The 27,320-nt window shown below is 42.9% G+C and overlaps 1 protein-coding gene across 5 annotated transcripts in view; it reads left to right on the top strand.

The window, feature by feature from the left end:
- The window catches only part of ATP11C (ATPase phospholipid transporting 11C), a 225,721-nt gene that overhangs the window by 189,081 nt on the left and 9,320 nt on the right, over window positions 1–27,320 (top strand). For 2 of the 5 annotated variants that reach the window (XM_043974010.1, XM_043974009.1), the window contains exons 24-29: window positions 1,501–1,628; window positions 6,685–6,820; window positions 9,554–9,619; window positions 11,117–11,220; window positions 19,958–20,111; window positions 24,039–24,534. In XM_043974010.1, the coding sequence (XP_043829945.1) occupies window positions 1,501–1,628; window positions 6,685–6,820; window positions 9,554–9,619; window positions 11,117–11,220; window positions 19,958–20,111; window positions 24,039–24,365 (915 nt within the window). In that variant the 3' untranslated portion in view covers window positions 24,366–24,534. Of the gene's footprint in view, window positions 1–1,500; window positions 1,629–6,684; window positions 6,821–9,553; window positions 9,620–11,116; window positions 11,221–19,957; window positions 20,112–24,038; window positions 24,535–27,320 lie in introns of those variants that run through there. The other 3 variants (XM_043974013.1, XM_043974011.1, XM_043974012.1) reach the window with 2 other exon arrangements.

Below are 27,320 nucleotides of genomic sequence, written 5' to 3'. Positions count from 1 at the left end.
AGAGAGAGAGAGAGAGAGAGAGAGGGAGGGAGGGAGGGAGGGAGAGAACTGACTTATCTCTCCTCTTTTGTTATAAATTCACAGAGTACAGAGTTCCTTTTTTACCTGGAGCATGTAGGGAGCACCCTGCAGCATCAGACAAAGCTGTGACTTCTTTGGAAGGTCAAGTTTCTCAAGGTCCCTACCTCAAAAGCACTAGGAGTTTCCTGTGTGGGGATAAAATTGGCTTCCTGACACCAGGAGCTTTGCCTTCTGATTTTTTTGTCCCTGATCCTTTTGGGTCTGTTTATTTCTTTGTTAAAAGGAAAAAAAAAGTTTCCTCCAAGGGGCGTTCCACATTCCGATGAGCCACTGAGCAGCAATTTCTCACTTTGTATAGCACCCAGCAGAGCGCAGAGAGGCCCTTCCCCCCCAACTAATGCTTTCGCTAAGAGGAAGAGGCTAATAAATTGCTTGGAAAATCTTCATAATTCCACATAAATGCTTCAGTTGGTTGTTGTGATTACAGAGGCAGTCACTGGTTGACTAAACCATTGAGCCAGTTCTCAATGTTAGAAGCCCATGTTAACCATCAAAAATGTCGATGGGAAGTTTTCTCCATCCTGGTGAAAGCCACCATTTCTGCTTGCGATGGAATCCACCCCCCGCCCCTTCCCGCAAACAAAACAAAACAAAACCCCATGCCAGACACATGACACTTTGACTCAGTCTGGCTGCTGCCCATGTTTCACTTCAGGGAAAGATGGCAGCCTTACCCTGAAATGACTTACTTTTTTCATGGTTATAACACTTTCCAAATTGTAGCTATTGCATCTTTAATAGAAGTATGCAGAATTGTATTTTACAATTCCAAGCAAGGCAGCAGTCTGAAACTGAGCGTAGCTTGGGAAGCAACATATGGTGGAGTGGGATAAAAACCATGAGATTTAGAGCCACTGAAAACCTGTGACCTTAAAGAAATCATTTCGCTTCTCTGGACCTCATTTCCCTTGTGTGTAAAATGCAGGGGGTGGGATATCTGCTCAGGTTCCTTCCAGTGAGAAATCGAAGAGCCTGTGATCCTAAGGCACTTAACTTCCTGGGTCTCAGTTTCCTTGTCTACAAAATGAGGACATTGGACTAGACAGTTGCTAAGGTTCCTTCCAGCCCTTGATCTCTGAACCCCCAGGATCTTTAGTTACTTAATTTCTCTGGGCTCTGTTTATCTTTCAAGGGAGGAGGTTAAACTAGATGTCCACTCGGGTCCTTCCAATTCTAAATCCATTTTCCTGTTCATGGGCTAATTGGTTGGGAGGGTGGCAGCCCATTAAACATGACATTATTTGGATTTTTCTTCTTTAACTAGCTGGCACGAAGAATGAAAACCAATCAACTCCATGGGGAAAGGAACCCATTTTAGACATTATATTTAATATATAGAACTCTTGCCTATACCTGTTCGTTACTAAAAAAATTCCCTTTCCACATTGTTATTTCATCTCCTCCACACTGCCACTGAAGCCACTGTATGATGCTGCTTACCTTACGATGTACAATATCTGCTTCACTTCATTACCAATCCTGGCCTACAGCTTGCTGGAACAGCACATCAGTATTGACATTCTCACCGCTGAACCCAGATTGTATATGTAAGTTGAAAATCACTGTGGCAATGGGGGGGGAGGGGGGAGAATGGATCCTATTAGAGGATTCTGATTTCCAAAGCTCTGATGTCAGTTTGTTGTCTATGGAAGTAAGACAGTGGGGGCAGAGTGGCTCCAGGGCTACTCTGGGAATCAGGAAGCCTGAGGTTCAAATCTTGCTCTTGTTCTTACTAGCTGGGTGGCCCTGGGTAAGTTGTTTCAGCTGTATGTGTCTCAGGTAGTTTCCTAGGACTTAGCTAAGGAGGCACAGTCAAAGCAGTGAGGCAGCATCATGGCTAGAGTACTGAACTTGGATTCAGAAAGACCTGAATTCAGATCTGGCCTCAGATACCCTTCTAGTTCTGTGATACAGGGCAAGTTACCTAACTTTTCTCTGCCTCAGTTCCCTCATCTGTAAACTGAGGGTAATAGGAGCACAGGATCATTGTGAGATTCAAAGGAGATAGCATGTGAAGCACTTTTCTTTTCTTTTTTTTTAGTGAGGCAATTGGGGTTAAGTGACTTGCCCAGGGTCACTCAGCTAGTAAGTATTAAGTGTCTGAGCCCAGATTTGAGCTCAGTTCCTCCCGACTCCAGGGCTGGTGCTCTATCCACTGCGCCACCTAGCTTCCCTCTGTGAAACACTTTTTAATTATAGCAATGTGAAGCAGTGATGATGGTGATGGCAGTGGCCTAGGTGGTTACTGGTTGCCGAGTAGAGCACACAGAGAATCCCAGGCTGTTTATGGATTTGCCAAGTGAGAGAATTAAAAAAGAAATGAATACTTGGACCACTTTCAAGACCTGTACTTCGACTGGGAATCCTCAGCTCCCATTGAATTTGAAGTGAATTTAAGAAGAAGTTGCAAAGAGGCCAATCTAGACAAGATGCCAGGAACAAGTCCCCAACAATTTGGGCCATCCCAGAGTGGACTAGGCTGCCTTGGGAATACATGCGTGGGTTAGTGCATGGCATGTGTGGACATGCTAAGGTCTCTAAGCAGAGGTAGTCTGACCACTTATTGGCGATGTTGTAGCAACGTTTCTTTGGAGGCTTGCATTGGACTAGATTCCTAGGAGGTCATTCCCAACTGTGATTTCAGGGTCCATTTTTCCAGTAGGTCAAAGGGAGTGCCACTGGTGTGTCCCCTACAGGGGGGGCCTCCCAAAGACCTTATGTTCATGAACAAAAGATTTTTAGTCGTTTTGATGACTGAACTTTACCTGGGTAGAATAAAGATGGTGAGAATCATTAGCCTCTAACTCACGTAATGTTCCAGAGACATTTTTTCCCCTCTTAATCAGGCTCTAACTCTACAGTTTTATTGAAGAGCATAATTAATTCAGAGAGTCAAAGAAAAAAATGGATTTGTCTTGAAATAGCTGTTTCTCCTTATGGATGGGTAACTTGGAACTGTCCCCAGCAACTGGCCTATTATTAAATTGGATTTTTTTTTATGTCAGGATTATAATGAAGGAGGAAGATGTTAATCTAGAGGATTGCTGAGTAGTGGGTGCCAGTTACCTCCTTTATAAAATGAGAGGATTGGACCAGATGACCTCCAACTCTCCTTTGGAGATTGAAAGATAGGATCCTAGATAGGGCAAGAAAGAGGAAAGATGAAGTTAGTGGATGCTCATCTGGAATGTGAGGAATAGTAAACCAAGGGGCTTAGCAAACCAATATCAGGCCTATGTATTATGGTGCTAGAAGGGACATGGGAGAGATCTGGTCCAAACCCTTCCTTTTACAGAGGAAAAAACTGAAGTCTAGAGGGGAGACAGGGACTTAACCAAGGTCACACAGGAAGTAAGTGGCCCAGTTGGGATTTACTCCCAGGGCTCCTGGTGCTCTTTCCACTGTCTGTGCTTTGTCTTTTCAAATGCTGATAACTTGCTGAAATATGCAGTCTGAGTGGTGGTCAGGGGGTGGCAGTGAAGGGAGGTGGGGCAAGCTTATGTAACATTTCTGATGGACTGCACTGCAGAGAAGAGTTCATGAATTTTTGAATCATCTTGCTCCCTAGTTTGCTCTTTGCCAGAGATGATACTAGAATCAATGTTGTGTCCTAGCGCCTCCCTCCCGCCCCCCTAAACCCCCAGCCAGAGCTTGCCTTCTGACACATCAGGTCCTGTTCTGCCCACGTTGCTGCATCTTTGTAGCTTGCCTCTTAGTATTCCGGCGGGCCTGGGCTCCCTCTGTTTGCCTTTCAGGCTCATTTTCAGTGACTCACCTGCTTGGAAAGGCTCCCACTGCAAACAGGAGATGTACTTGGCCTTTAAATCAAAATAAAACTGGCAGGTGAGGCTTCTCCTAAAGAAAAAACAGGGTTCCTCTTCCTTCTTCCCTATTCTCCTCTCCTTGAAAATTTAGCAGCGAAACATAGCCCTGGAACCAGAAAGATCCTCATTCAGATCCCACCTGTTGTATATAGCGTGTGACCCTGGACAAGTAACCTAATTTCTTGGTGCTCCAAGACACTCTCCAAACTTTGATTTCCAGAGCTGCATTGGTAGAAGGAGATTCTCAAACTGAAGCTCCTTATATTCCCTACACTGATGAAATCACATGGCTAGACCTAAAAGAAAAAGAAAGCAAACAGTGATTTAGCAAGGGGAAGAAACCTATCCCCCTGTTCACCATGCCAGGATGGAAGGCCATGCCCCTTTGCTATGGGACATGTAAATTGACCCGTCTCTGTAAACAAATACACTGACTTCCTCTTCCCAATTTTTGATTCCTTTTTTGCCTCTTCTCTTCAAATCATAAATAACTCACATTTTAGAGCATCCTAAGGCTTACAGAGCCCTTTCCTTCACAGCAGTCCTCTGATGAGTATGACGAGTATGACCCGTCCCATTTTGTGGAGAAGAGAATTGAGGCTTATAGCATGGCAGGGAATCGATGTTCAACCCACGTCTTCTGGACAGGAAAGCTAGCAGTGTTTTGTTCCTTCTCTGCCACCCTATCTCATGGCATGTTAGAATACAGCAGTCAGAGGGCTAGACTTGGAGACAGGAAGGTTTGGGTTCCAATCTCACCTCAGATATTTCCTAGCTATGTGATCTTGGAGAAATTATTTCCACTCTCTCAGGATCATCTATAAAATGAGAATGGTAATGCCCAGAGCACCTACTTGCTAGGGCTGTTGTGAGACTTAGAGAAGAGACATGTGAAGAGTGCTTGAGCAGTTTGAAAGGGCTACAGAGCTGGCAACTAGTCTTATTGTTGGGGCTGGCAAGAACTTTAGAGGTTGTCTATATCACATACCTACTTTTGGCGGGGGAGGCAATCAGGGTTAAGTGGCTTGCCCAGGGTTACACAGCCAATCACTGTCTGAGGCCAGATTTGAACTCAGGTCCTCTTAACTCTAGGACCAGTGCTCTATCCACTGCACCACTGCCTCATAGACTGCTAGAGCTGAATGGGACCTTAGAGGTCTTCTAGACCAGTTGCATCAAACTCAAATAGAAACACATCTCTTCAAGCAGGTTTCTATTGACTTAGAAAACCACATATTAACATTATCTACATTGTATGCTATTATTCATTTATTTATTTATTGCTAAACATTTCCCGGTTACCTTTTGATCTGGTTCAGGCTAGATCGCACTCTTCCTTTTACAGAGGAGGAAACTGAAATTCAGAGAGGCTAAAGCACAAACCCAACCAAAGGCTCTTTTCTTTGTAATACACCTTGTTGATCTTTCTTTTCCTAGTTTTGTCATTCACGTATATGCATTACACAGTGGAAAGAGAATTGGAATAATACTTGGGTTCTAATCTCACCTCCCATACTTACTCTAAGTATGTAACTGTGGACAAGTCACTTCACCCTACAATACCTCAGTTTCCTCCTATGTCAAATGACAGGGTTAGGCTTAACTGTCTCTAATGTCCCTTCTAGCTTTAGCTCTATGATTGTGTATCCTCTATCAGTATGATTACAAAGCCATATCACCTATTTCCCTCTCCCTCAGTGCTGGGGCAGGTGACTTAGCAAATGTGGCTGCTAGAATCTGGGGGAGCAGGTGGCCTTGTTCTGAAAAGTCTTCTGTCCTTCTTTTCATCCTTCCTATGCCCTCACCTGCAGAAGTGGAGGGTGCCACCCAGTACCTGAGCAGCCTTTAGCTTTCTTCTTCCCAGGGGCCTCTGCCCATGCTTTTCGTGGTCACTTTGCACTATGACCTCGTGGGTCCTCTTAGTTGAAAAAGCAGTGCTCCAACAGTACTCACTCAAAATGTAGACACTCCTGAAGACTTTTAAAAGAGATCTTTCTCTGCATGTTCAAGTAATATCTTAGGAAGCACTGATAGTGGGTAAGATATTTGGGTGACTAGATACTTTTTTGATAAATGTTGAGAGGGATCTATCACAAAAACTAAAGACGGCACCCACATGTGCCCATAGTCTTTATGTCTGAGATGTAAAGCACTATTGAGTATTGGGCCTCCCACTGAGGCAGCATGATATAATGGACAGAACATTGAGAGTGGAATTGGAGGACCTTGGGTCAAATCCTGGCACTGGTATTAGTTGCATGATCTTGGGCAAGTTATTTAATCTCTTTGGGCCTCAGTTTCTTCATCTGTTAAATGAAAGAGCTGGATCTGATGATATCTAAGGTCCCTTTTTCATGATCCTAAGATAGGATTTTTGAGTGATTTAACTGTTTTCTCAATCACCTGCCATCCAATATGGCATAAAAGGCCCTAACATTAAAACTGTTACATTTTCAAAGTCAACAGAAAAGACATAAAGGACGTTTTCTTAAAGATCTGAATTTCTAGAAGAAGCTCAGAATTAAAAATGAGCATTCTATCGATAATAGTTTTGTCCTAGGTAGAGCTGTAACTTATTACTATTGGTCAAGGCATCATCCAGATGACTCATTGTTAGTACCCTTCAAACCACCAGAGGGAGCCCTCTTCCAGTTTAACCATATGCCCACCCCAGTATTTGCCCTCAGTTTGGGGTATGCACGTCTTGCCTTGTTCCCTTGGGATAGCAATATGGGGAAAATGCTTTAACCTGCCTTCTTTCTGTACCATTTCCTGATAGGAAAATTTCTGACAACGCCAAGCTGAAGTGGGGCCCTTTCTTGTACTGGACGTTTCTGTCTGCCTTTGAAGGAACCGTGTTTTTCTTTGGTACTTACTTCCTTTATCAGGCTACAACCTTGGAAGAGAATGGAAAGGTAAAGTTTGGGGTTGCAGGCTTTATTTATGTACTGCTAAATATTATATTGGGATGTCATCGGCGACTGTTTGTCATTTGCTGCTCCCCAGGAGGGGACCCATACCCCTTGGCTATAGTTACTTGGGGGAAAATGCCTTTGATCAACCGTGAATGAGCTTGTAGTATACTTTGTTTAACCTTAAAGTTTCCATCTAGCTCTAAACCTGTAGCCCTAAATTGGTTGCAATTTTTGCTTGAAATGGTCACTGGCTCATGACCTTAAGATTTGACGGGAAGAAAACCCCGGCTTTGAGGTCAAAGTTGAGATGTGCAGAATTACTATTTCTGTTTGATTAAAATATTCAGGCACAATTGCCTGCTATGTCCAAGAACATGTGGTAGAAATGAGGAGAGATGTAAAGATGGAACCCATCTGCTGAACTCCATTCTATAGCCTGTGGGTTTCAGGGCAGATGATTTGGAGGTTTCATAGAGTGGGATGGAGAGGAAGACTTCACCTTTCTTTGGGGTGAGCTCTGGCTGGCTCTCTAGGCAACCAGGGTTTGGCTATTCCACTTCCTTAGCACTGGCCTTCCCTACCACCCCTATGACCGTTGGAGCATAGCGACTGACTGCCCAGGCATGACCCTGGAAGGGGAGCTCCATGGGTTGCCAAGAAACGCTTTTCCCTGGGAGAACGAGAGGCCCCCAGCCATACCTCTGAGAATTGAGTCCAGCATATCACATCCTTTGCTTTAATTACATCCTGTCGACTTCAGGGGGGCCTTGTTAGAGGTGTTCATTTTTATACTCTATTGAACTCAATAATCTGCCTCCAACTGACCTTTGTAGCCTTGTTTCACACTCTTCTATTTCCTTGTATTCTTCATTCCAGCCGGACTGTACTACCAATTGTTTCCCAGTTCCTTTTCCATTTCTGTGCAGTCACCCAGGCCATTCTCTGTGCTGGGGATTGTGCTCTTTCCTATCTGGGCTTCTTGTAATCCTTCTCTTCCTTCGAGGCCCAGCGTAAGCCTCACCTCCTTGATCTGTACCTCTCCTTGCAGTTGAAAGTGAGCTCTTCCTCCTCACATTTTTCCCAAGGTGCTTTGTCTGGCTCTCTCATTGAAGCCCAGCTACCTTTCAGCCTGCCTGTCTCTGTACACATTTTAAACCTTGCTCCTTGAAGCCAAGTACAGAACTGTTTTTCATATTTACAGGTCCAGCATCTAGCCCAAGGCCTTGTTTTTTGTTTGTTTGTTTTTGTGGGGCAATGGGGGTTAAGTGACTTTCCCAGGGTCACACAGCTAGTAAGTGCCAAGTATCTGAGGCCAGATTTGAACTCAGGTACTCCTGACTCCAGGGCCGGTGCTTTATCCACTGTGCCTCCTAGCTGCCCCTTAGCCCAAGGCCTTGTACACAGTAGGTGCTCAGTAGAGGTTTGTTGTTGAATGAACAAAACCCTAATGTTCACCAACAATTGCTAAGCTCTAAGATCTAATTATAAAGTGGATAAGATCAGCAGATTAGAGTGACATTGTAAAGGAAGGGACCCCAATCAAACCTCAACAACTGTGGACTAATTGAAATTTGGCCATCTGAATCAGCAAACGTTCTGAATGACCGAATAGTTTTTCTAAAAAAAATAAGTCCAGTCTGATTACTTTCTGGTCCATGCAGTGACTCAAAACTGTGGCTGACAAAGTGGCCGAAAACCACTGGTTACTACCAGACCTGGTAATAAAAGCATTCTAAGCATCATTTGTAATTAGCACATTCATTGTCTGCAAATAGCTCTTGGGAAAAGAAATGCTTCCCAAATGGGCAAAAAGACCCCCTGGGAGCTTGTTTTTGCCCTGTTCATTTGCTCAGCGGAGCCTTTTTTTTTTCAGCTTGTACAAGGGGAAATTTCAGCCTGGCCTCTGTCCAAATTATTCCAAATGGATGCAGTCTTATTGCCTATGCCACTGTTCCAGTAAATGCTCATTAAAATGACCGATGAGTGCAAGAACTGCTACCAGCAATTAATCCTAGCACCCATGCGTGATTTGATTGAATATTTTTTTTTGTTTTTATTAACTTTAACTTTTTTTTGCTTCATTTAAATAAAAGCAAAGAAACTCTCACATCTCATTTTCTGTTTTAATGCTATACATTCAGATCTTGACCACATTTGGTAAGCCTACACATGCCATCCACTGACTACATTTGTATTGATTCAGACTGCCTTTCCTTCTTGTTGGGCTCTTGCAATTCACATGGTAGGTTGGAGCTGGAAAATGGGAAGCCCCTTCATGTTTTATTGCTGCCATCATTGAGGAATAGAGTCCCCCAGTGGCTTTTTGGTTTTCCAGGGAAAGAGCCTATCTCAATCTTTAAAGATCAAAGTCATTCAAATAACTCATTCCCATGAACACTGGTGTCAGAGTAGGGGTTTTTCTGCCCCTGCCATCCCAGTGATATATATATCTATAGATAGATAGATAGATAGATAGATAGATAGATAGATAGATAGATAGATAGATAGATAGATAGATAGATAGATAGATATAGGGCCTGGGCCCTATATCTACTATGGGAGAGCTTCAGCAGCAATACCCACAGACCGATGTGGGGTTGGAGAGCACTGAAGGCTACACTCCAACCCTGAAATGGGACTCTACCTCTGTAGACAAAGTGACTGGCTCTGAGTGATTTCAGTTGGCCAATGAAAAACCAAATGGTACATATTACTCTCTGATTTTTTTTCCAGGTTTTTGGGAACTGGACTTTTGGAACTACTGTTTATACAGTCTTAGTAGTCACTGTAACACTGAAGGTTAGAGTTTTTCAATTATTGTCATTATTATTGTTCTGTTATGTTAGAAGAATGTTTTGTCCTTTCGATTTGTTCCCTACATCAGTTTCCTGATCTTTGTTTTCACGGTTGATTGTTATTCATTATAACTTTTTTTTCCTGATGTCTTCCCAAGATGCCTAACACCCAGATATCATCAGTGATCCCTCTTTCTTAGGATGTTTCTCCTCCATTGTGTGTGTGTGTGTGTGTGTGTGTGTGTGTGTGTGTGTGTGTGTGTGTGTGTGTGTGTGTGGTGTTTTCTTTTTAGCACGTCTTTGTATCTTGGCATTTTTGCAGATGTTACAACCGTAATGAGAAGCGGTATGAAGTAATGGATAGCCAGGTATTCTTGGAGTTAAGGAGACCTGGGTTCTAGTCTTGAGGCTGACACATATTGGCCACATTGTTCTGGAGAAGTCCCTTAGAGTGCCTCTGGCAGCTCTTTTAAGACTATAAGGTGCTGATCTGCAGTGGTGGAAGGTGTTTCCACACTGGGAGTTCTCTATGCCAATGAACTTGCAGACACAGAACAAAACAATTTATTTTTGGGTTTGTTTTTTTTTTTTGCAGGCAATGGGGGTTAAGTGACTTGCCCAGGGTCACACAGCTAGTAAGTGTCAAGTATCTGAGGCCGCATTTGAACTCAGGTACTCCTGAATTCAGGGCCAGTGCTTTAACCACTGTGCCATCTAGCTGCCCCCAAAACAATTTATTTTTGAACAGCGCTATATCCCATACTGAGAAACTCACTTTGGCTCAAGCCATTCATATAGATGAGCCTCAGTGTCCATGCCACTGTAGGTCTTCTTGACTCTAATCCTCATACTCTCTATACTACTCCATGCTGCCTCTCCTACTATAGTATCTATGCATTTAATAATGTGCTTTTTTCTGTAATTGTAATGAGCCTTTCTGTGTAGCAAAACCAAAAGCAGTTGAGCAAAACCAGCCAACATAGTGACCATATCTGCCGGCACCCATAGCGCCTCTTCCCCCCCTCCCCGCCCCCCCACCTCATCAGTGAAACTCCCTTCTCTTGAGTAGCACCATCTTTTTCCTCATCCTCTCAGAATCTGTCTGAGGTATGGATATTTGGCCATATTGGTGGTATTCTTATAACATGGTTGTATAAATGGAGAAACCAAGGCACAGATGATCAGGACCCTTTCACAAATGGCAGGACAGAAAAGAAAACTTGGGTTCTCCAATTAATTCCCAATCTCACAAAATCTCAAACCCATCTAGTGAAGAAAACATCTGTTTTACAGCTTTATACTAAAAGTCCATATATCCCAAAGCGGTAAGTCCTTCTTCCTTGGCCACCTGTGCCCTCTTCTTTGTTCCTTCCTCTTTCCCCAGCCCAAACTATGACCTACCCTATCATGGAACTTCAGTTATATAGGGAGCAGATTTTATCTAAGAAAGATGACTTGATAGTCTTCCCTCACCAAATTTCCAATTCCCCCTTTTTTCCAGCTTGCCATCGATACTCGGTTTTGGACTTGGATCAATCACTTTGTGATTTGGGGTTCCTTGGTCTTCTACATCTTTTTCTCCTTTTTCTGGGGAGGCATCATCTGGTAAGTACTTGTGTATTCCTAAGTAACGCTGTACATATGCCTTTTTATCCACACCTATATATATTTCTACTTAAACACTTACCATCATTTACAGTAGGAGCTGGAAGGGATCTCACAGGTCATTTTATAGAGGCCTTGGGAAGAAGTGAGTTGCTTAGGGTCACAAAGATAGTAAGCATCAGAATTCAAGCTTGAATTCAGATCTTCCCAACTTCACATCCAGTGAGTGCTCTTCGTTTCTACTGTTGTATAAAATGAAACGAACCTATCAAGGAGTAATGTAAGGTTCCTAATCAATAGCTTCTATTTACATGGAAATTTATGCTTACAAAGTATTTTCCCCAGGTTATCACATTTAATCCTCTGAGAAAGCATGTGAAATAAGCAAAGTTCATATCATTCTTTCCATTTTACAGGTGAGAATACTGAGGCTTAGAGGTATTAAGTAGTTTGAATGTAGTTGGGCAGCTATTCAGTGGCAGAACCTAAACTCAAGCCCATTTCCTCTCGCTCCAAGTCCATTGTCACTCCAAGTCACTATACTCCGAGTCCTCTTTTAATTTAACAAGCATTTTTTAAGATTACTACTACTACTACTACTACTACTACTACTACTACTACTACTACTACTGTGCCAAGCTGGAAATTGAAAGACAAAAACTGAAATGGTACCTGTGGCTTACATGATACTGTAGGCTATCTTATGGATGTGTATGTGTGTATACACATAAAGATAAATCCGTATAAAATATATCCAAAAAGTCACTCCTTCAAACTACTACCCATTTCTTGAACAGACTCATATGCTTTCCTCCATTTGTCCTATCACAAATTCCTATTTTACTGTGTCAGGGTCACAAAGACCTCAGAATAAAGAGTTGATTTGGGGGCAGCTAGGTGGCGCAGTGGATAGAGCACTGGCCTTGGATTCAGCAGGACCTGAGTTCAAATCTGGCCTCAGACACTTGACACTTACTAGCTGTGTGACCCTGGGCAAGTCACTTAACCCTCATTGCCCTATTAAAAATTTTTAAAATTTTTAAAATTTTTAAAATTTTTAAAAAAGAATAAAGAGTTGATTTGCTGAGCATATAATAGGCAAACATGTGCTTCAATTTCATTTCACTATAGTCAACCAAAATGTCCTTTTAAAAATGTCTAATATTTTATTTCCCCCAATTTACATGTAGAAACCACTCTTAGCCATCACTTTTTACAATGTTGACTTCCAAGTTCTCTCCCACTCTCCTGCCCCTCTCTACACATTGAGAAGGCAAGCAATTTGATAAAGGTTATTCATGTGCAGTCATGCAAAACATATTTCCATATTAGTCACGTTGTGAAAGAAAATACAGACAAAAACCCCCCAAGAAAAATAAAGAAAACAAACAAACAAAAAAGTATGCTTGGATCTGCATTCAGACTCCATCAGTTTTCTCTGGAAGTGGAGAACATTTTTTATCATGAGTCCCTCTGAATTGTCTTGGATCTTTATATTGCTGGGAATAGCCATTCCCAGTTGATCATCATACAACATTGTTGCTACTGTGGAAAAAACCATAATATTCTGGAAAAGAAATGAACTCATGTCTTTGAACTTAGAAAACAAATCCAGATGATAGACCACTTTAAATTATACTGTTACCAGGTACACTTGACAAGAGATGAGAGTCAGAACTAGGCTGGAGTGAGTGGGGCTTCAGCCTAGGATGCCACATTTAGAGTGCACAGATGACATTTGTTAACCTTTGGAATGTCAAAACGGTATCACTTATGGCCCAGTTAGCAAGAAGAATTAAACTATAAACCTACCTGGTGGGAGGCAGTGTGGTACATTAGAACTGGAGGTCTTGGGCTCTAATCCCAACTGTGCTATTTCCTACCTAATTAAGTGTCCTTGGACAAGTTGTTTAATTTTCCAGTTTCTTGAGTTTCCTTGAGTATATAATTGGAAGGGTGTGGGGACAGGATGGATCCAGATGTCCTCTGAGGTCCCTCCTAGCTCTAGACTTATAATCCTATGGTCTTGGGTCATCTAACTTTTTCAGGCCTCAGTTTCCTTTTTTGAAAAATGAGAGGGTTGGACTAGATGACCTATGAGGTCCCTTTTAGCTCTAGGGTGGTGGTGATGATGGTGATGATGATGGTAATAAGGGCCGTGCTGATGGTGGTATTGAAGGTGGTGGTGGTGGTGGTGGTGGTGGTGATGATGGTAGCAGCAGTGGAGCTCTCTCTAGCTGAGCTCATGATTTAAGGCACTTGCCCCAGGCATACAAATTCCTAGGAATGACTCTACTGTCTTTAGCCATTAACTTTCCTACACCTCCATCTCCAGGAGACACTGTGCCACACTGTTTACTAGGGCCTCGGCAGGGAGAAGCCTAATGTGGGTCTCACCTGGGTGAGGGCTCCTCCCCAGTTGCAGAGAGGTTAAATGTTAGTGTTTTCATTGCTAAGCCTAGTTGGCCCTTGATTTGTTCTTGCTGGCAATGTTTACATAGCTCATTGCTTTGACTAATAGAGCAAATTGCAATCATCTCTGTGTTGATGATGTTAAATGAAATCCACTGAGGTTTCCAAACCCACAGCTTGGCCAGGTGCCCATTTCTGGTCTTACATCCTTAACACTTAGCACAGTACCTGGTGGAGAGCTAGTACTTGATAAATGTTTGTTGACTGATTGATTGGTTGATTCTTCCTTAAGTTGCTCAATTGCTTATTGAGAGAATGCATGGTGTAGTGAGCACTAGACTTGGAGTAGGGAAAGCCTGGATTCACTCCAACCTCTGAGGCTTACTAGTTATGTGGTCTACACAAGTGACTTTACCTCTTTAAGCCTCAGTTTTTACATCTGCAAAATGGGAGTGATAATACCTGCACCACCCACCCTCCAGGGTTGTTTTAATGCTCAGATAAGACAATGTACATGGAACATTTTGCAAACCTTAAAGTGCTAAATCATTATCTGACATGATTTGAATTTGATTTTCAGCCTCTAGCACAGTATAGAAACTATCAGCTTTTGTGTCTTGGCTAACTAATTTTATTCTTTTGTAAGTCCTCCTGCCTCCCTTTCCTTATCCTTATCCTCATCTTGCTGAGGCAAACAGTCAGCGGAATGCATTAAAGCTGGAAGGAACCATCCAACTCCCTCTTTTTACAGAGCAGGACAACTGAGGTACCCAGAGAGGGGAAGGGACTGGCCCATGGTCCTACTGTAAATGAGTGGCAAAACCAGGACTAGATCCTAGCTCACTTGACTCCTGGGCAGGTTCCCTTTTTACAAATCCAGCCTACCTGATAAGCCAAGAGAGAAATGTATCTTGCACATTGCCCTGGGTGTAGAGGACCTACAATAAATATTTGTTTATGGGAAGGAGACCAGACCAGTCTCCTAACTGGAGAAACAGTCCCTGTTTATTATAATAGTATATGATGATCTAAGAGACCTATTCTCTTAACCAAGGACCAGCCCAGCTAAGGGCCAAGTTCTGAACTCAGACCCAGAAGAACCGGGCTCAAATCCCAGCCAATTCCTAATTTATGGAACTTTGCATATGGTATTTAACCTCTCTGGGCCTCTCTTTCTTCCTCTACACAACAAGGCCATTGGATAGATGACCTCTGAGGTCCCTTTGGACTCTCCTTCTGTGATTTGTGATCCTTGAAGGATAGAAGTCTGAGAACTCCATTTGAAATATGTTCTTGTCACTAGAGACATACTTGGAAGAAGTTTTTACTGTTCTGAAAAGGGCATTGATTTTTAGTTCTGAAAGAAAGTCCAGTAAGCACAACCCTGGGAAATGGAGATAGGTCTGGAAATTAACTAGATAGAAGGTCAAGACCTAGAGCCCACAGGCTCTGAGATGTGTAAGCATGGTATGCCTATAGCACCTGGGAAGACAATGAGTGTGAGCCCAGGGGCCAAAGGAAAAAGTCCTTTGCTTTGGTTTTGCTTTGGGTTATTGTTAATAAATGGTGGGTGGGGAATGGACTGGTGACAGTGCAATGGAAAGTATAAGGCCTGTGATTTTATTGTTGTAGGGTACTCCCTGTATGCAGGCTCCCTCTGCCAATTGTGACAAATGAAAAATTCGAGAGCCATAGTTTCTGGGTAATTAAAAATTTTATATAAAATTAATAAAATTATTTACTCAAACTATGGCTCTCAAACTTTTTATTCATCACACAATGCAAATGAGTCATTCAGCTGTAACTTGACCTGAAACTTGTCTGGAGGCACTAGGAAGGGAAGTTGACTTGTCTAGGATCACTCAGGCCAGAATTTGTCAGAACCCTGGTCTTCCTAAATCCAAGGCCAACCCTTCAGTCATAGTGACATATCTTGTCCATGTCTTTCTAGAACTCCTCTATAGAGGAGTTTGTTCCATGATGTGCAGGCCTTCCCTCGGTTCTTTTGGGACACCAGACATGGTGCCAATAGGATGTTCAGCTCCAGTTGCTCATGTTCACTATATGGCCTGCCCACCACCATTTTTCATCATATATGTCTGTGTATGAGCTTTTCTCAATGATATGAATGAATTCAAGTTGGTTCACCAAAGCTCATGTCATCTGGCTGGGCCCAAAGCAGAGAGTATCCTGGTGGGACCTCTGGGCAAAGAGCAGCTCAATCCATTTCATGCAATTCTATGAACAATTGAAATGTATCTGGAAAATTCAGATAAATTTCTCCCTCTTTCCAGAGCTTGAGTTTCCTTTTATTTAAAAATTTTAAGATGAGTTTCCAGCATTAGACAGTAATATACCAGGGCAGCTCATGAGGGACCTAGAGAGCTGGACTGGGAATTAGGAAGGCCCAAGTTCAAATACCCTCCCACCCAAAAGAACACCACTGAGGAGGGAAGTGACTTGCCTTGGCTTACACACCAGAAGAATACCGGTATCTCCTTCAAGGAGAAGTTTGGGGTCATTAAAAGAACTCTGCATTTTCCAGAAGGCAATTTCACCAATTTTCTTCCTCCTCCTCCTCCTCCTCCTCCTCCTTCTGTTTAAGTCTGAGCCCATCTCCACATCCATTTGCAGTATGTGTCCAAGATATATCCATTGATGGATGAGCTCTATGCATTGTGCATCCAACTGTATGTCATAGTCTGGACAATATACATCCTTCATCTACTTTGTTTGCATCAAGGCCTGGAACACTGCAGAGCCTCCTGGATGGAATCCATAATTGCTGAAGAGCCTAACCAGATACATAGGAAAAAATTGAAGCTCAATGATATGCTAATTTAAGCATTTTTGACCCGCCTTCCCCTCCATTTTTTTTTAAATCACAAAAATTTAGATTATCTCTAAGGCCCCCCTCTGACTTCATGATTCTCTGATCTGTACCAAGGAGAAAAAAATAGAAATTTCTTTTCCTATGTATTTTTGGCAATGGGACTATTAAGTAGTACAACTGATGTTAAAAATCACTAACATTCCCATAGCTCTTTTAAGATTTGAAAAGCCCTTTTTTATCTCATCTGATCTACACAACAACCCTGGGAAGGTAAGTTCTATATTATTATCCCCATTTTACAGATAAGGAAACTGAGGAAAGCCCAGGTTAACTGACTTGCCCAAGGTCACACAGCTAGTAAGTGTCAGGGAGGATTTGAATCCAGGTCTTTCTGACTCCAAATCCAGTGCCCGGTCTGCTTACTACACCATGCTTCTTTTCTTATAATTACTGTTCACTATTCCTTGTTCTACCCTCTGGGACCAAGCAGAATGTAATATGTTAAAGACTTGAAGAGATCTGCTTTGTCTTCCTTTCAGGCTAGATATATTTCTAGTTACCTCAACCAGTCCTTGTATGACATGCATTTCAGTCCTTCCCACCCCACGCCCCCCCCCCCCCATACACATATACACTCTAGTTGCCTTCCTGGATGTGCTCCTCATTATTAATGTCTTTCTTGAACTGGGGAATCCAAAACTAAAACCTGATATTGCCCAGGTCTTTTCCCACCATAAATAGTCCCATTTTCTCCTTATGCAGTTGATTTTTTGAACTCCAGTATGTAGAACTTTACATTTATTCATGCTAAATCTCGTTTTCTTTAATTCAGCCCACTAAAAAGAATTGGTTCAAGCCTTTCAGAGCCCTGATTCCATCATCCAATCTACAAAACATTCTTTGCAAGTTCAGGTTATCCCCAGATTTCCTAAGCATGCTAGCTGTATCTACATCTAAATCATTAATTACCCCCAAACCCCAAAACAAAATGGTGAACAAAGCAGGAACAGAACCCTGTGACCTTCCACTGAAGACTGCCATTTAAAGTGACATCAACTCAGGGGCAGCTAGGTGGTGCAGTGGATAGAGCACTGGCCCTGGAGTCAGGAGTACCTGAGTTCAATTCCGGCCTCAGACACTTAATACTTACTAGATGTATGACCCTGGGCAAGTCACTTAACCCCAATTGCCTCACTTTAAAAAAAAAGTGACATCAAATCATGACTTTCCACTCTAGGCACTTTTAAGATAAAGATAAACTGAGAAATAGTACTAAATGTAGAGAATTGTTGGATGCAGGGAAAGGGTCCTGATGACTTTCAGCTGTTTAGCAATGTAACAGAGGTCCATCTAATTCATTCATGACCCTAAAAGCTGCCTAGACCTTAAGCATGACTTTAGTTCAAGTCCAGTTGTGAATTTACTAATGCTTTTATGACCTAATAGTCTCTCTTTAACCAGCAAGAAATGGATTATTGGCTTTAGTTGAGGGGAGTAGCTATATAGAATAACTCAGCTTTCCTTCACACAAATCTGTTTTCCTTGATTTTCTCTTAATATTAATAGAGATAGGATTGTTGCACTTTACCTTCACGAGAGTCTTCCCATCTCAACAGCCAACTAAGAGCATTTACAGTTATCCATCTCCTGGTGGTGTCTAGGAAAAGTTATTTTGGTAGACTAATTTTAACCCATGGTGTGAGAATTACTGTTAGCCTCATGGGTGGCAAACCTTTTTTCTTACATTACCTACTTTAACCATTTTATGAATTGTTGTAAAACATGTTTTATTTATTTTGTAAATATACATTTAAAAATTTTTAGCATTCCTTTTTTAAAATTTTGAGTTCCAAATTCTCTCCTGCCCCTCCCCACTGTGGAAAGGCAAGCAATATCCATTATTCATGTGAAGTCATGCAAAATATATTTCCATATCAGCCATGTTGCAAAATAAAACACATTAAAAAAACAAGAAAAATTAAGAAAGTGAAAAAAGCACACTTTTCTTCTTAATAGTCACATTAGAATCCAAATATGTTTGGGCCTATGGTCACTATTTTCCATCCACCTGTCCATTCATCCATCCATCCATCCATCCATCCATCCATCCAAAAATATTTATTTGTTAAGCACCTACCACATGCTAAATACTTGGGTAACAGATATGGGAGTAATGGGAGAGCAAACAGATCTATGGAAACACAACTTTCTACTTGCAAGCTGGAGAATCAAGCCTACTATATCTCTGGTTTGGGATATTGCCCTATTATTAGTATTGGTGTTAAAGTTTTAAGTTTCATTAATGGATTTTGTTTTTATATCACAGTTATTTTTAGATAGACTTTTATACTTTTAGCTCCTATCCTGTATTGCCTGTCATCTTCTCTCAACATCTTTGGATCCACTGAGCCTTCCTTTGTTACAAAGCAAAATAATTAACTAAAACCAACCAACATATTGGAACCTGTCTGCAACATTCTTAGCTCATTGTCCCCTACCTCTCCAATGAAAGGACTGGGGTGAATGTCCTCATTTCTTTTCTGGGGCCACAGTTTGTCATTACAGTTATACAGCTAGGTAGCTAGCTGCTTGATAATTAACCATTCATTGGCTAACTTTGGGCCTTTACCAGCAAGAGAACTCTGCCTATAGATATTAGGGCCCTCCAGATTCTCTGAATATGTATATATTTTATCAGAAATATAATCCACTGGACACAGGATTTTGCACAAGGGCAGGGCTTGTCAACATGCCTGATACATGCTTTCACTTTGCAAGAGATTATGAGCTGGCTTCTGGTTTCTGTGCTGGCATGCTAGAAGCATTTATATTCATGGTGGTCATGCCCCACTCTCATTGTAAAATATGGGTTTTATGTTTTTGAAAGTGAGGCTCCAAGCCATATTTGTATTAATAAAAGCAACAGGAAAAAATGGGATTCCCGTACACCTAAACGTTCATCTGAATTTCTTTTTTTTTTTTTAAAGTGAGGCAATTGGGATTAAGTGACTTGCCCAGGGTCACACAGCTAGTAAGTGTTAAATGTCTGAGGCCAGATTTGAACTCAGATACTCCTGACTCCAGGGCCAGTGCTCTATCCACTGCACCACCTAGCTACCCCACATCTGAATTTCTCATGAAATAAATACCTTGAAGACTTGGCGTTCCTCCAATACCCAGAAACATTTACCACTTGGCAACTGCAGAGCTGAGGGCCTGGTTGCTTTCAACCCAAAAGTATTTTACTATCATCTCCGGTCTTACTAAATATTTGACAAATTTTTTGTTTTGTTTTGTTGAGTGTTTTTTTTTTGTTTGTTTTGGTTTTTGGTTTTTTTTTGCCAAAACAGTAAAGGGGTTGTGGGTTCTATGGTCAAATATTTATATTAATGTGCATAGTTGAGATTTTTATTGTTTGTTCCTTGACATTTTTATTCCTATTGACTCAACAAGTGATATCTGCTTCATTCTTTTTATTCTTCTTCACTCCAGGCCTTTTCTCAAGCACCAAAGGATGTATTTTGTATTTACCTACATGGTGACTTCTGTATCAACATGGCTGACAATGATTCTTCTGGTATTTGTTGGCCTTTTCCCTGAGATTCTTATGATTGCGATTAAAAATGTCAGGAGAAGGACTCCCAAGGTAAGGCCTTAACCTAATTTATATACTCATTTCTTAGAAAGGCTTCTCTCTGTCAGGAGTGAAAAACAGTTGCTGTAGAATTGCATCCATCGCTGCATGTTAAACCCCTCCCTACAGGCCCATCGCTTCATTGCCACCTCTGCATTAACAAGTATAGTTAAAACTGGGTTGCCCTACCAGACGGTAAGTAGCCATGTTAACAGTTTTCTCTTATAGATTTACACAGTTCCTGGAGCCTAGAACCTCTTCTGTGTGAGATGGTGAAGCCTGGGCACCTAAATTTGCCTTTATGGCTTTCACCTGATAGACAGTTTCCCCTTGGGTTCTTTGGAACTGAAGACTGACTCTCTGGTGGTTGATTAGGCAATATGGTCCTCTTCAACATACTTGGATAAAGCCTGAAATGTTTTATGTTTTCTCTTTGAGCAACTGCAGTTGTCTGAGGCTCATGAAATGTCATTGCCCTCTGTCAGCCTAATCACTTGGTCCTATGTTGTCTCTCATCTTTTCTGAATATCTCAAGAAACTGTTGAGAAAGGAAAAGGTAGATGAGGCTAGCATAGAAGACTTGAGCTCTTGATGAAGAGCTTCATTAAATATGGCACATTCATGACTATGGGAGCTCATCTTATTAGTCAGACATCCCCACACACACACCCCAAATTTCTGGTGTACTGACAACAGCCCGGCCAAAGAGAATATATTGGGGAAACAATCTTAAGCTGGGTCCATGTGACCAAATTGATTGATCAGCCACCAAACTGTTTAGACTGAATTTTTTTCTTCAATTGAATTGCTATAATTGATTGGGCAGAGAAATCTCTACTGTGATTAACATGATGCACTGTCCAAGGTCTGAAAAGGCAAAACGAGGAGGCGTTTCAGCAGGGATGCTGACAGAGTGTATGAAGTAAACATGCTTTGATATCATTGACCCCTTGTATGTACACAGGTGGTGACATTATTGGGTGGGGGGCAATGTATTAATGTCCCAATGGCACCAATGGCCCATTCTCTCTTCCTCCCTTCTTAATTATCCTCCAAGGCTTTTCCTTCCTTCCATCCTGGTTCTTAGTTCCTAGGACGAAGCAGTCATGTTTTAACAACTGATTCTGCTTTCTGATCAGTTGCCCACTAGTAAACATTGTTCATCTTCCTTCTTTCTCTGGTCTTCCTCCCAGAAGAATTTATGGGGAATTTTTTTTGGGGGGAAAACCAATAAATTAAACGATTTATTGAATAAGTGCCTGCTATATGCAAGGTACTGTGCTAAATGCTTGGAAATAAGGTGAGATGAAAAATAGTTCTAGATCAAAGCTGTTGAAGATTGTTGTTGTTGGACTTATCTTTTTAAATGAGGTGACTCCCACTCAATATGTTCAATACTCTGTGGCAGGGGTGTCAAACTCAAATAGAAATGGATCTCTGCAGGCCGTATCTTGACTTAGAAAACCACAAATGGACATTATCTATGTTGTATTTTTATTTTTGTTTTGTGAAACATCTCCCAATTACATTTTAATCTGGTTCTGGCTGCCAACTTTTGGCCAGTGAGTTTGACACCTCTGCTGGGGTACTCTAAAATTTCCCTTCTGCCCCCAGCTTAGGTAAGATACAGGGTCCTGCTGACATTTCTCCCATCCTGGGATATAATCTGAAACCCAGACTCTTGAAAATCACAGAAAGAAAATTTGAAACTTTGAAAAGAACCCCTTGTCACCTTTCTTGCATTCTTCAGACCTGAACACACACCCCCTTCCAAGGTATAGTTAGCTTAGGAGCCCTTTCCCATGATATACTTGGGGCAGTCTCTATGTAGGCAAACAGCATTACAGGGAGCTCTAACAGGAGGTATAGAGTTCTTCACTTGTAATGTGCCACAACTTTTCCATGAGGTATAACTTACTCCACCATCACCCCTTCCTTCCCCCTGCTCCCCCTCTCCCCTTCTCTCCTTCCCCCCCCCTCCACCAGCCATTGAGAGAGAACTCCTCTAGGTGCCTAATTTTTTAAGCTTCAGACAAGAGGCCCTCATAGGGACCCCAGCTGTGCTGCCCCTCCTCTTTTTCCTGGGAAAGAAGATAGAAAGGAGAAAATATAAAAGCAATTTAGACTCTTAGTGGTGGGGCAAAGGACAGGGAATAGGTGGGAGCCTATGACTCTGCTTCTCTCCCCCCCTGGGATTCTTTGTGTTATAAAGGTGATCCCGGGTTCTTGGTCACCATAGGGAGGACCAGTCTTGCTAAAGTACCAAGAGGCTCATCATTTGAAGGTTGGTCATCAGGTTTTGATATTTATAAGGGGGGGTGGGATCACAGCAACTCAGGAACTTCCTTGATTTGGATGGAGAGGGGGAGCAATCTGCTTGGATGGGGCTAACCCATCCAAGGGACCTTATAGAACCATAAAGTAACAAGTCAACGATTCTTTTTTTTTTTTTTTTTTTTTGGTGAGGCATTTGGGGTTAAGTGACTTGCCTAGGGTCACACAGCTAGTAAGTGTTAAGTGTCTGAGGCCGGATTTGAACTCAGGTCCTCCTGACTCCAGGGCCGGTGCTCTATCTACTGCACCACCTAGCTGCCCCCAAGTCAATCATTCTTGAGGCCCTAAATGAATGAGACAATGGTCTGAAATGAAGGTCAGGGAAAAGGGAGTCCTTAATGTACCTCTAAATGTCACAAAGTGTCAGTTATCAAGCCATGGGTTAGCAAACTATGATCTTAGGCCCAATACAATAGAACTTTCTTTAAAAATACAGAAGCCATTCTTAGCTCACAGGGGGTGGGCTGAATTTGGCCCACAGGCTCTAGTTTGTCAACTCCTGCACTAAGTCATCAATAGGTTGGGGTATTTCTTCCACAGCTTCAGCCAAAGAGTGTAGCAAGGAGTTGGTTTGGAGCACTTTCCAACGGCCCTGGATAGAGACATTCCACTTTGTCTCTATGGGGAAGGCATTATGCTCTGGCCCCTTGCCAAACGGTGTTCACAATCAGAGACTCCTAGGTGGTTCCTTGGTCCCTCTGATGGGGGGTGGGGAAGGTAGTAGTCATGTAGACCAAGGGATTTACCAGGAGATTTTTTTCCCACGCATGCCCTTTATACACATATTTGTCAGCAGCAAGTCCCTGAGCAGACTGACACCCGGGATGCCACCAGGGCCATAATCATTAGGATACCATAGAAAACTCTGCCCTCCCCACATAAGACTCCTTGAGTAGTTGAGCTCCTGCCAAGTCATTGGGTGACCCATGCTAAGAAGTGACCCTCAGACAAGGCTTACCTTAGACTCCCATCCAAATTATAATGTTGTGAAGCTCTACCCTGACCCACCAGCAGAGGGAGCATCATGAAGGAGAGACAGCAGTCATCATGCTTTGTCCAAGATGCTTTGCTCAGACACGTGTTTGACTGTTAAAAGAGGTAAGGGAAAAGTACAATCCATCTCTTCCCCTCTTCCTCATTCTCCCCTTTCTCCTCATCCCCTCCCCTGCCACCCCAGGCCCGTATGGCTCTAAAGCCAACAAAAGGTAGTAAGTAATGAAGAGGCAGAAAGAGTATACATTTGCTAGGGCAGCACGAATCTCCTCACTTTCATGTTGAAGCACGGCTCACAATGTACCCCATTTTCTGTTTGGTGTTTGGGATTTGGGCTCTCTGGGAAATGCAGGCTCTTCTGTTCTAGGAGTCACCCCTGACGGCTTTTTCAGTGTAAGGGGCCTTCCAATCATGGCAAGGGCTGCCCCATACAAGGGCAGATATGATGTTGGGAAGGTTAATCAGGAGTACTGTGAGATCCAAACAGCAGGGATTGGGGTTGGGAGGTGGTTGGTGGGGCAAGGAATGGGATCTTGCAGATATATCAATATATTTAGCCCTGGTTTGTATACCCTGCTCCAACAAGCTGTCTTCTCCATTTTCCCCCTCCAGGGAGGCCTGACAGTGAGTGAATTCCCAGGTACTCTGGATAATATTACTTTCAGCCCTATTCCTGTGTATCTAGATGATGCTATAGTACAGGAAGCTCTGAACCCCGGGATCTATGCCCGACTGCTTCTCCAATTTCTCGTCCAACCATCGGACCTTTGTAGATGGCAGGGCTATGTCTCCTACAGGGGGTCCCCCACCCACTATGCTCTCCCCACCAATCTTACAGCCTACCTTGAGTGCCGACTTTACCATCGGTTTGGCCCCCTCGACTCTAAGCAGTGGCTGGAGGTGTACAAGAATGTGAATAGAGTTTTGGGCATATGCTGATCAGTTTAAGAGTTCTCTCTCTGGGGATCGGCCACCACACTTTCCTGGGATGCTTGGAGTTTCCGGCCATCCAGTCACATCTGTCATTGCCTTCAAGGACCACCTAGTGCCTCTGTCGCTGTGTACTTTCACAGCAATAAAACTTCCAGTTAACAGCTTGCTTGTTTGGTGTCCTCTTTGAGGGGTAGCTCTAGGTGGGGTGGGAGTTGGTGGGGGTTCAGTGAGTCACTGTGTGCATTATTATATCCATTGGCTTCCCTGGGGCCCTCAGATTACGCCCCCCCCCCCCGCCCATCCTGGCATTGACAGTTTTTAGGGTATTAGCAGGGCAATAGCATCTTTGAAAAGAAAGAGAGAGGCAGACTCAATGGGCTGTGAGCATTCTAGTTATCCCAGATCATTTTCCCCATGACTAATCTATAAACACATTAACTATCTCTCCCTAGTGTTGTGTGTGTTTGGGGGGTGTGAGAGTGGATTTAGGGGCAAATGATAGAGTCCTTCCCAATGCTGGCCAGAATTCTATCCAGGAATCTGCCCTTCTCCTCTCCTATCTAGTATCCATTTCTCCTCTACTCCTCCCTTCCCCTGCCAAGAACAGTGGGTTACTCACTGTTGTACCTTTTAGCTCCAATTTTCCTATCACTTGGCCCAAAGCTGTCTACTCTCCTCCCTTCCCACCTCGTTGGGAAATGGAGGGGAGTTTAGACATCTTAGTCTTTCCCCAAGTGAGTGACAGATGGCAAATCCTTTGGGGCCAGTGAAACCTAGAACCCTGAGGAACCCTGGTAAATCCCCATCTCTCACCTAGAAGAGGTAGACTGGAAGGTAGGGGCTGCATCAAAGACCACATGCTTCTGGAACAGGCATCAGACATGAAAGGCAAGGGGGAGGTAAGTACTGCTTACTCCAAGGAGGCAGGTAATGATTTCACTTGGTGACCTATACTGGGGAAAGGCACCACAGATGGTATCCTGATATGACCTGTTCCTTTGAGACTGGAGGGCCATTGAGGGAAATATGTTGGACCAAGATAGCCAAGCACCCTCTGCTCCCTAGCTCTTCTGCCTCGGCAATGTGGTAGAAGTTCACTCAGCTTCTTCATACACATAGCCAAGACTTTTCATGATAGCATACCCATCTGGACTTGGGCAGCTACTTTTAAGATGCTTATTCAGAAGCTGTGTAATCTTTAACAAGTGCCTTTCTCTACCCATCAAATGAAGGGGTTGCACTAGACAATTACTTGGGTCCTTTCTACTTCTGACACTCTGAACATCTATGACAATTAGGAGAGACAAGGCCATGCCCACTTTTTGGTTACCTCTACAGCTATCAGCAGCCAATATAGAACTGGCCTTGGTTCCGAAGATGTTCAGTGTGGGACGCTTACCTAAAAATGGTTCAGGAGAGTCCAGGTAGCATGTGGCTCATTACAGTACACATTCAGTTTTGTCAAAGGGAAAAATACATTGCAATGAATCATTATGTCTCAGTGCAGGAAGAGGCTGGTCTAAGGACTGATCTCACAGGTTTTCCTCCTGCTCGCTAGGGGAGGAGGGTGGAGAGTGGGGGTGGGGGGTGGGGGTCGGTTACATTGCAGCAAATTTGAAAATTCATTTGGTTTCAAGCATATTCAACCTAGATCATGTCATAGGTTGGAAACAACTTCCTTTGTGAAATACCTTTCCAGCCTAGCAATTGATATTGGTATTCAGTCTCCCTTGTTAAAGGAGAGAGAGTAATAGAACGAACACTGTCTTGGGGAATTGGGAGACCATAGTAGAAGCCCTCACCCTACCATTGCTTACAAGTGGAAATTAGGTCATTCTTTCCCCTTCCCTGGGCTTCCATTCCCTCACATGTAAAATGAAGGGATGGGACCTAAAAGAGAAAGTCTCTTCCTGCACTGATCCGCTACAAGTCCTAAGGAACATGGGAGCTTGTCTGTCTCTCTGCCTATCTTTCTCTTTCATTCCCTTCCTTCTTTCCCACTCTCCTTCAAAACTATGGGTTCATCAGAGGGGGGAATTCCCAGTATGGAAACTCCCTCCATAGATACAGATTCATCATGGTAGGGAACATTTTGAGAAATCTCTGAATTCAAGTCACCTGGAGCAACAGGTTAAGTGACTTGCCCAGGGTCACACAGTTAATAGGCATTAGAGGGAGGACTCAAACCCAGGTCTCACCTACTGCAGGGGGGGCGGAGGGGAGGGGTCCTCTGGCTACTTATGCCATGCTGGATTTCCTTTCTATTAGGAAGTGGAAATGATGCTTCAAATGTATGCTGAAGCCTGTGTGGGAGGCATGACCATCTGGATACCAGAGTAAAGTTTCAATAGTATAGCCTTAAAAACTGGTGGCCAGACTTCAAAAAAGCTATACCCACAATAGTCCACATTGTTTATCCTCAGGACTTTGAATCATCAATAAAATACTCCAGAATTTTTTAGGTCTCTGTGTCTGTAACACAAAAAGTAGAGAAAAGCAAGACTAAGAAGCAGGTTTCACAGAGACTCTTTCCTATTTTTTTAACAGAGACATCAGTACAGTACAATTTGGCCCACTTTGGCATTAAAAGGCCAGAGTTTAACCCTTACTAGGTTTGTGAACCCTGAGCAAGTCATCTCTCCTCTCTGGGTCCCGGTTTCCTCTTCTACAAAGTGGAAACAATGACACCTGGACTTCCCATCTCACAGACTGTTGCAAGGCATAGGGGAAAGAAATAAGCTACCATTTTCATAAACCCAGATGCAATGCCTTGGCAGGGGGACACACGCCCCCTCAGGAAGGTCTCTTATTGCCTTTTCCCTTTTCTAGCCATCTTAAAGGGCACAATCAGTGGGTTGGGTAATTGCCTCCAGCAGGAAGAGAAGTGCTAATAAAGGACAGCCCCCTTCCTAGGAAAATTACTTTGAGAAGGATTCAGGTGTTCAAAGGGATTTATTCATC

Source organism: Dromiciops gliroides, chromosome X, assembly GCF_019393635.1.
Source record: "Dromiciops gliroides isolate mDroGli1 chromosome X, mDroGli1.pri, whole genome shotgun sequence".
Lineage (NCBI taxonomy): Eukaryota > Metazoa > Chordata > Mammalia > Microbiotheria > Microbiotheriidae > Dromiciops > Dromiciops gliroides.
This window is presented reverse-complemented; position numbering and strand designations above follow the sequence as displayed.